The following is a 9,423-nucleotide window of genomic DNA, read 5'->3' on the forward strand; positions in this document are numbered from 1 at the left end:
AAACTGAGTTGATCAGCTTTTTGAATAAAAAGTCCTGGTAACTTAGTTAAAGTGAGTTCTAATAACAAATTGATAAAAAATTGAGCTCAGTCTACTTAATATTTTTAATTAAACACAATATCAGATTTTACAGTATATGGAGTGAGTACAACAAAGTCCTTCTTATTCATGTTGTTTTCTGTAAGGTGTTGCAGGTTAAAAATTGACTCAGGTGTCTCAGTGATGTCATGCTGATGTCAGTAGCACAGCGTCCTGCCTACTGTGCCATTAAATGTTTGTAACAGGTCAGTATCACATTAAGCCGTGTGCATGGAAAAAGAATGAAGCAGTAACTGGTTCACACAGTAAGTACAACTAAATATAAATATAAGTACGAGTCTAAAGATAGCTTCACAAAATGCATCACTGTGAGTGGCTTTATCTGCTTCAGATGGGTGGAAACTGTTAAAGCCTGCTAGCTCAAAGACCGGTTGGTAAGAATTCTATTACCAGTATATTGATTTCAAAGACACAATAGCTACAGCCAGTATAGGTGAGCTCTGCATGTTGATCAGTTATGGCACAGACAGCAGGATCTCTGTGGTTCTGTTTAAAGAACTCTACCTGAAAGAGAAAAATCCAGTCGAGTAATTTGGTGAATTTGTTCTAGTTTAAATTTATTCAGATTTCAACAACATAATTCAATTATCAGTGTGAGCAGATACAGTTCTGTTCTAGAGTGCAGTCTAAAGTCCAAGGAAAGATTCATTTTACTGCTGATATGATAACAGCAATAAAAAAAATCAGGTGCTGCGGAATTCCCAACTGGTCAACAAGGACTAAACTTTTAACATAAAAGTTCAGCTACCTCAGTGCTGATACATTAATAGAAATTGTAAAATTAATCTGAAGTTGGTTATGGTATTTTTAGGTAACAAATTAAAACATGCACAACAGAGACAATAAGAATAAATCACTATTAAACAATGAACTAAAGCAGGAAGATGTTTTATCGTAAACTCATAAACAGAAAACTTTTGCCTTCACTTTAGAAGTTTTAAATGACTTTAAAGTTAACATATGCAGATGATATAAAGGTGTTTTTGTGTTTTTAACTCCACAGTCAGTGAGTTCTGCAGTTGAAAAACAGTGACAGTATGGCAGCAGCATTTGGTGAGTCCAACCACACTTTCTCACACTTACATACACTAGCTGAGCTACTTTCTTCAGTTTGTGACAGTCATTTAAGTTTTTGATTTCTCTCCTGACTTATGGAGATTGGAAAAAAAATGAATATCTTAATTAATATTAGACATTAAACGAAGGTGAATTTGTTACATCAAGTGCCATCGATGACATTATTCTAGAACAAAATTAGCAGACACTATTAATGCAGGCAAATGTAAAGTGAATCAAATTTATTTGAAACACACACAGTGGCAGCACGGTAGCACGATGGTTAGCACTGTTGCCGCACAGCAAGAAGGTCCTGAGTTCAATTCCACCATTAGGCCGGGCTCGTTCTGTGTGGAGTTTGCATGTTCTCCCCGTGTTTGCATGGGTTCTCCATGGGTACTCTGGCTTCCTCCCACAGTCCAAAGACATGCACTTAGTGGGGATAGGTTAATTGATCAATCTAAATTGCCCATAGGTGTGAGTGCGAATGGTTGTCTGTCTCTGTGTGTTATCCCTGCAACAGATTGGCAGACTGCGTTAGTTAGGTGCTTGGTCCTACCACTGAACCCTGTGGAACTCCATAATTAACCTCTGAGTGAAGAAGACTCTCCATTTACATGAACAAATTGGAGTCTATTAGATAGATATGATACAAACCTGTAATGCCTACAGCATGCTCTAATCGCTCTAATGGAATATTATGGTCAACAGTATCGAACGCTACACTGAGGTCTAGCAGGACAAGCACAGAGATGAGTCCACTGTCATCTGACTGTAAGTGTCAAGGCTGTGTGCAGGCAGGCATGATAAAGGACCCAATATGCAGACTTGTGGAGGAAGAATTCAAAGTCCACTGATTTATTGCAGGCAAAGTCAAAAATCAGAATTGGAAACAAAACACAAAGGCCAGAATGAGGGTGAGCAGACGTTAACGACGCGACAGAGACCAAAAGAACACACAGGGCTTTTATACACAGAGACCTAATCAGCGAATGGGAAACAGGAGGCAGACATAGCTGGGAGAAATTAGGACTAATGAGACAGGGGAAGTAAAACTGAATACACTGACATAGGACTGGGACTATCAAAATAAAACAGGAAACAAGAACCAAATCACAAAGATGCAAACTTGACGCTGAACTAAACCTAGAATAATAATCAAAATAGCACAACTTAAAAAAACAGAAAATAAATGATAATACAGAAATATACCAAAATATAAAAAACTCAAAAAGCTGGGTCAAAATGACCCAGAACCATGGCAGTAAGTCCTTATTTTCTGTTTCTGTTCTTGATATTAAAAGTTATTTTCTTCTCTGCACACAGATATAGTCCCTGAACTTATGTCCCAATGCACAAAAACTACTACTGCTACTACTAGTAGTACTACTACTACTACTACTAATAATAATAATAATTTGTCTTTATCTTTGCAGAGCTTGAAGATCCTTTTCCCAGAAGACACAGGAGCAGCTTTGGACTTCTGCCGCCCTTCAGTGAGTCTTTGAAAAAAGTCATTGTGTTTGATGCAAACTTTAAGTTCACACTTTAAGATAGAACACAAAGTAAACAAAAAGTGAAACTGAAACTGAAAAAAAATCATTAACAAAAGCAAAAAATTGATTTGGTTACAGTTTTCAACAGAGCTTCATCTTCATGTGTTTATCACTGAAAAAGTGTGCAAAAAATGGAAATAAAAACACATTTTAAGAAAAGGAAACTCTTGACTCACCACTACATACTTTGAACCTTCATATTGTCAGTATATTTGAGGCCCTTAAATTTGCATGGTTTGATTTTGTAGAACTTTTCATGGAATGAGCCAAATACAGTTCATATAGAAGAAATCTGCAATTATAATTTTTTTTTACATAAACTACTTTTGCTATCATTTCAGTGTCTGAGGTCCGGGTTGTTCTGCTGGGGAACAGCTGGTCTGAGAGGAGTCAAGTGGGGAACCTCATACTGAGTGACACAAAGTTCAGCCCAGGGAAAGAACTGGACCAATGTGTCAAAGTCACTAGACAGATTCAAGGGAAAAAAATAGTTCTCATCAATACACCTGATCTGCTCAATTCAAATATCTCTGAAGACAAAATACAGGAACATGTAGAAACCTGTGTGAGGCTCTCTGATCCTGGACCTCATGTGTTCCTGCTGGTACTACAGTCTGAAGACTTCACTGAAGATCACAAACGGAGACTCTGCAGAGTCCTGAAGCGGTTCAGTGAACAATCTTTTGATTATTCTGTGGTTCTAGCATCAACACCCAGAGAAGGATTCTCAGATCAAAGACATACTCATAATCATGACACACCCTTAGAACAAATGATCAAAAGATGTGGAAACGCATCACTGAATTTAAAAAACCTTGACATTCAGGAGTTACTGAGAGGATTAAAACAGACTGTAGAAAGGAACCATGGAAAACATGTGACCTGTTGTCCCAGCAACGAACAAAGGAAACAAGTTCAGCCTATTGGTAAGTGTAGAAAAAAATCTGTTTACAATTTTGTGAAAGTCAACCTCCTCAGATATTTGAACATATTGTAAAGTCACTTTCTAAAAGTGCTCACAACAATAGTAAGACAAAATGGATTTTTTGACAGTAGCCATCAAAAAATGAGTATGGTTTCAGAACTGTTACTTCTATGGTTAAGGTCATGTTCAGGGAGCTTTATTTGTAACTGCAGCTACATTTGGTCTGCAGTAGTGTGTGAATCATCCATACTTACGTACACAATTTTTATATGACCATAGACACAAGATTAAGATAATACAAGAGACTGATGAAATTAAAACATGATAATAATAGATCATCCACAAAGCATCATGTAGAATAGCAAAGAACTATGATTTGTTCATTGAAGTGATAGAAAATATCTTTACACTTTAAGGTGAAAAAAACATTTAATTTAAACGTGAACTTTTTTTTTTGTTTGTTTGTTTTTTGTATTGTAGTCCACGTTGAGTAAACTACTGAGTACACACAGCCGTCTTGAAATGTATTTATGCATTTGTTCATTTTTTAGTTAGCTTGGATTTATAGTAGCTGTTAATCCCAGAACTGCAGGAAAAAGGCTCAAAGATCCTTGAGAAATTCCTGAAATAAAAACATTCCTGAAGCATAAAACACTTCTGCATCCCTTGCCCATTTATTTAGAACATGTTCATTTAATTTCATTATTAATAAATACTTTGAAACTGATTCATTGTAATTTAATAAAGGGAACAGAAGCAGCATTTACTGATCATCAATCAAGAGAGGATGTATGAATAATATAAATATGTTATAATAAAAAGGAAATAATATAAAACTTTGTCTGAGACACTTCCTACAAAGAACCTGTAATAGTTTCTGTACTGGAAAAGCTGTTTAGGATCAGTCAAACTTCTTGCAGGAACTTTTAAAATCTTTTATCTATATTTGTTTCTTCACAGAGTGTGAATTCGGGATTATGCTGTTTGGGACAAGCTCAACAAAGAAGAAGGCACTCTGTGACTTTATGGTGAAGAAAAAAGGTTTTGGTAATTCAACAGGAAAGCAAGTTGTCCATGGAGAGTGGAGAGAAAAAAGAGTTAGATTAGTGAAAACTCCAGACATGTTGGATCTCTCAGAGAAAAAAGTGAGAGAGGAGATGAAGAGCTGTGTGAGTCTCTGTCCTTCTGGACCAAATGTTCTGCTGCTGTTAGTGAAACCTTCTGATTTCACTGAGGAGAACAGAAAAACTCTGAAGTTCATCCTGAGTTTGTTTGGTGAAGATGCCTTTAAACACTCCATGGTCATCATCACACATAAGGAGGAGACAAGTTTGTCTGTCAAATCACTTCTTAAAGATTGTGACGGTAGACACTATAACATGTTTGACAATAATCGTAATCAGTTAATGGAGAAGATTGAGGACATTGTGCATGAGAACAAAGGAAAATTCCTCACAGTCACTGAACAGACCATTAGACCAAAGTTTGAACTCATCAAACCAGTCTTAAACCTGGTTCTGTGTGGGAGGAGAGAATCAGAGAAGACTTCAGCAGCCAAGGCCATTTTAGGTCAGACAGAGCTTCATTCAGCATCCAAGTCATCAAAGTGTGTTAAACATCAGGGAGAGGTGTGTGGACGTCGGGTTTCTGTGGTGGAGCTGCCTGCCTTGTATGGAAAACCTCAGGAGGCAGTGATCGAGGAATCACTCAGGTGTATCTCCCTCTGTTATCCTGAGGGTATCCATGCCTTCATCCTGGACCTACCTGTGGCTTCCCTAACTGATGAAGACAAGGGAGAGTTAGAGATCATCCAGAACACATTCAGCTCTCGAGTCAATGACTTCACCATGATTCTGTTCACTGTGGACTCAGATCCTAGAGATCCAGCTGTTGTTAACTTTCTAAAGGAAAACAAGAACATCCAGGAGCTCTGTGAGAGGTTTGGACGACAATATTCTGTTTTCAATGTGAAGGACAAAGACAAGATACCAGAACTGCTGGAGATTATAGAAAAGAAAAAGGCAGTAGAAACATGTGACAGCAAAGAGCCTCTCAGGATGGTGCTCATTGGAAAGACTGGCAGTGGGAAGAGTGCAACTGGAAACACCATTCTGGGTGAAGAAAAGTTTGAATCGAAGGCCAGCTTTGTGTCAGTGACCACGTCTTGCCAGAAAGCAGCAGGAGAGGTTGATGGACAGCCTGTTGCTGCAATCGACACCCCTGGATTGTTTGACACAATGCTGTCGTATGATGATGTTGAAAAGGAGCTTCTGAAGTGTATCAACATGTTGTCTCCTGGACCTCACGTGTTCTTACTGGTGCTTCAAATCGGTCGCTTTACACGGGAGGAAAAAGAGACTGTGGAGTTGATCAAGAAGGTCTTTGGTCAGGATTCCGTTAATTTTATCTTTGTTGTATTAACCAGAGGTGATAACCTAAACAATCAATCAGCTCAAAGTTTCATAGAAACAGATTCTCCTGAATTTCTCAAAAAACTAATTGATGAATGTGGAGGGAGATACCATGTCCTCGACAACAAAGATCAGAAAAACCGCCTTCAAGTCACTGAGCTGATGACCAAAATTCAAACAATGGTCGATAACAATGGTGGCAACTACTATAAGATACCAATAGAATGTAAAGTAAATCTGATTTCGAATGAGATAAAAAAACTGCAAAGAGAGAAGGATGACTGTATAAGAAAACTTGAAAAGGAAATTAAAGATCTGAGAAATGAAATGGAAGTCCAAAAATCTGAAATGGGAGAAGGTTTGAAAGGGAATACTGATGAAATGGAGAAAAAAATATACACCCTTGAACAGGAGATTGAGAGGTTGAAGAAAAGTCAAGAGGATTACTTGCAGCAGAGAAATAAAAATAAGTGTGTCTTCTTATAACAATGTAGGTCATTGTTTAACATCTTCAGAATAGCCAAAGTCCACCAACAGCATAGGTCAGGAGGTCCAGTTCACTGACTCCAGTTAGCAGAGGGGATCAGTTACAACTCCTGTCTCAAGACACATGAGTAAAGTATCCGTGTGAATTACTTAGACATTAATGTACTGATTATTTAAAATCATAGAGGAAAATATTAATAAAAGTCAAAACCTTTTCTTTTGTGTGGAATGAAAAGATGGCAACTGAAACTGTTTAATTTAGCATTTCAACATAAATGTGTGACATAGAACGTCATAATGACTGCTGGATATATATATATTCTGCTCGTGCCCCTGCGGGTGGTCTATGCTTCAAGCTCGGGTCCTCTACCAGAGGCCTGGGAGCTTGAGGGTCTTCGCTTAGCTGTTCCTAGCACTGTGTTCTTTTGGAAAGAGATCTCCGATGTTGTTCCTGGGATCTGCTGGACCCACGGCCAACCTTGGGAGTCACTGCATCTAGTGCTCCAATTACCACTGGGACCAATGTTACCTTCACCCTCCACATCTTCTCGAGCTCTTCTCTGAGCCCTTGGTATTTCTCAAGCTTCTTGTGTTCCTTCTTCCTGATGTTGCTGTCATTCGGAATCGCAACATCTATTACCATGCCGTCTTCCTCTTTTTGTCTACCCAACACTATGACCGGTTGGGTAGCCACCACCATTTCGTTCGTCTGTATCTGAAGGCCTACAGGATCTTAGCTCGGTCATTCTCCACCACCCTAGGGGGCGTCTCCCATCTAGACCTTGGACTTCCAGGCCATACTCGGCACAGATGTTTCTGTATACTATGCTTGCCACTTGGTTATGGCGTTCCATGTATGCTCTACCTGCTAGCATCTTGCACCCTGCTGTTTTGTGCTGGATTGTCTCAGGGGCATCTTTACACAGCCTGCTCCTTGGGTCTTGCCTGGTTTGATAGACCCCAGCCTCTATGGATCTTCTGCTCAGAGCTTGTTCCTGTGCTGCCATAATTAGTGCCACCTTACTGTCTTTCAGTCCACCTTTGTCCAGCCACTGGTAGGATTTCTGGATGTCAGCCACTTCCTCTGTCGGCTGGTGGTACACGCGGTGCAGAGGCTGGTCCTTCTATTACGGTTCCTCCTCCTCCACTTGGTCGGGTTTCTGCTGCCTAAGATATTCCCTCAGGACATCGTCGGTTGGGGCCATCTTGATGTAGTCGAGCTGTTGTTAACATCTTGTCCGTGTTTTAGGTTTATTTAGCCTTTGCTGTTCTTGGATTTAATTTACCTTGTATTGTGTATGTGAATCATTTGTCACCTTAGTTCTTGTTTCGTTTATTTTGTGTTTGAATATTTTTCAATCAATTTTTAGAAATGTCTGTGGAAATAAATCTGTGGGTTCTCATGGCCTGTGTGCTTCCTTGTCTGCTTCAGATGAATGTTCGACTTTGTCCATACAGGTTAATTAACAGGATAAGGGATAATTAACAACAGGATTAAGAATTTAATGTCCACAATTAAGATTTTAATTGGATGTTAGAAACCCACAGTGGTTCTGATCTGTTACAATATTGTTTTAACACTGAGATTGGTAGCACTGCTTTGTGGAAATGCTGCTGATTTACCTCAGAGTAATTTCCTTTAAATTATTGGTATATTTGTTTATCCCCAAGTATGCAAAGGTAGACAATGTTTTTTACTGAGAACTGGCACTAGACTCTGATTTGGGGACTGGGGCCGGGGACACCTGCTTCTTACAACCATACGGGGATGTAACAGGTTGTGATGAATAAAACATTAAGTCAGTTAAGTCATTCTAAGTGTCAGAATGGTAGATTATTCAAGGTATGCTCATTGGCTAATGAGGCTGACAAGACAGTCAATTAGCCAATCAGCATGTGGTTTCACAGCCAGATCCACCTCTGACTTGTCACATCTGGTTTGGAAACACTAACCTAATGCTTCACAAACCAATGCGTGGTGTCACAGTTACTAGGTACAAATGTTGTACTGTCAATTACACTAACATATCCCCATCTTGAATTTTATCAAAGTTGTCAGGGTGAACCATGTGTTATAACATCCAGTGTGTATTAATTTTATTTCTATATTTATTTGAGCCTTTATTTAGATCAAAAATAATTCTAATAGCAGGTCACTCAGCAACCATCCTGAAACATACAGGGAGTGCAGAATTATTAGGCAAATGAGTATTTTGTCCACATCATCCTCTTCATGCATGTTGTCTTACTCCAAGCTGTATAGGCTCGAAAGCCTACTACCAATTAAGCATATTAGGTGATGTGCATCTCTGTAATGAGAAGGGGTGTGGTCTAATGACATCAACACCCTATATCAGGTGTGCATAATTATTAGGCAACTTCCTTTCCTTTGGTAAAATGGGTCAAAAGAAGGACTTGACAGGCCCAGAAAAGTCAAAAATAGTGAGATATCTTGCAGAGGGATGCAGCAGTCTTAAAATTGCAAAGCTTCTGAACCGTGATTATCGAACAATCAAGCGTTTCATTCAAAATAGTCAACAGGGTCGCAAGAAGCGTGTGGAAAAACCAAGGCGCAAAATAACTGCCCATGAACTGAGAAAAGTCAAGCGTGCAGCTGCCAAGATGCCACTTGCCACCAGTTTGGCCATATTTCAGAGCTGCAACATCACTGGAGTGCCCAAAAGCACAAGGTGTGCAATACTCAGAGACATGGCCAAGGTAAGAAAGGCTGAAAGACGACCACCACTGAACAAGACACACAAGCTGAAACGTCAAGACTGGGCCAAGAAATATCTCAAGACTGATTTTTCTAAGGTTTTATGGACTGATGAAATGAGAGTGAGTCTTGATGGGCCAGATGGATGGGCCCGTGGCTGGATTGGTAAAGGGC

At 39.2% G+C, this 9,423-nt stretch overlaps 1 protein-coding gene across 3 annotated transcripts; it reads left to right on the forward strand.

Annotated features, from left to right (window-relative positions):
• Nucleotides 1-253: 253 nt before the first annotated feature.
• On the forward strand, nucleotides 254-7,930 carry LOC120436459 (GTPase IMAP family member 8-like). 3 transcript variants are annotated; one of them, XM_039607483.1, is made up of 6 exons: nucleotides 301-344; nucleotides 431-473; nucleotides 1,103-1,152; nucleotides 2,592-2,651; nucleotides 3,053-3,637; nucleotides 4,597-7,930. In XM_039607483.1, the coding sequence occupies exons 3-6, from the start codon at nucleotides 1,137-1,139 to the stop codon at nucleotides 6,531-6,533; spliced, it is 2,598 nt and encodes an 865-aa protein (XP_039463417.1). In that variant the 5' UTR covers nucleotides 301-344; nucleotides 431-473; nucleotides 1,103-1,136; the 3' UTR covers nucleotides 6,534-7,930. The 3 variants fall into 3 exon arrangements, with proteins under 3 accessions (XP_039463416.1, XP_039463417.1, XP_039463418.1); XM_039607484.1 differs by having other exon boundaries at nucleotides 313-344; nucleotides 431-469; XM_039607482.1 differs by lacking the exon at nucleotides 431-473 and having other exon boundaries at nucleotides 254-344.
• The last annotated feature ends 1,493 nt before the right edge of the window (nucleotides 7,931-9,423 follow it).

This window comes from Oreochromis aureus, linkage group 23 (genome assembly GCF_013358895.1).
Source record: "Oreochromis aureus strain Israel breed Guangdong linkage group 23, ZZ_aureus, whole genome shotgun sequence".
NCBI classification, from domain to species: Eukaryota; Metazoa; Chordata; class Actinopteri; order Cichliformes; family Cichlidae; genus Oreochromis; species Oreochromis aureus.

Excerpts from the sequence above, each read along its gene's own strand:
- LOC120436459 (XM_039607482.1), top strand. Across the intron at positions 2,652-3,052 it reads TGGACTTCTGCCGCCCTTCA|TGTCTGAGGTCCGGGTTGTT; the intron begins GTGAGTCTTTGA and ends CTATCATTTCAG. Across the intron at positions 3,638-4,596 it reads GAAACAAGTTCAGCCTATTG|AGTGTGAATTCGGGATTATG; the intron begins GTAAGTGTAGAA and ends GTTTCTTCACAG.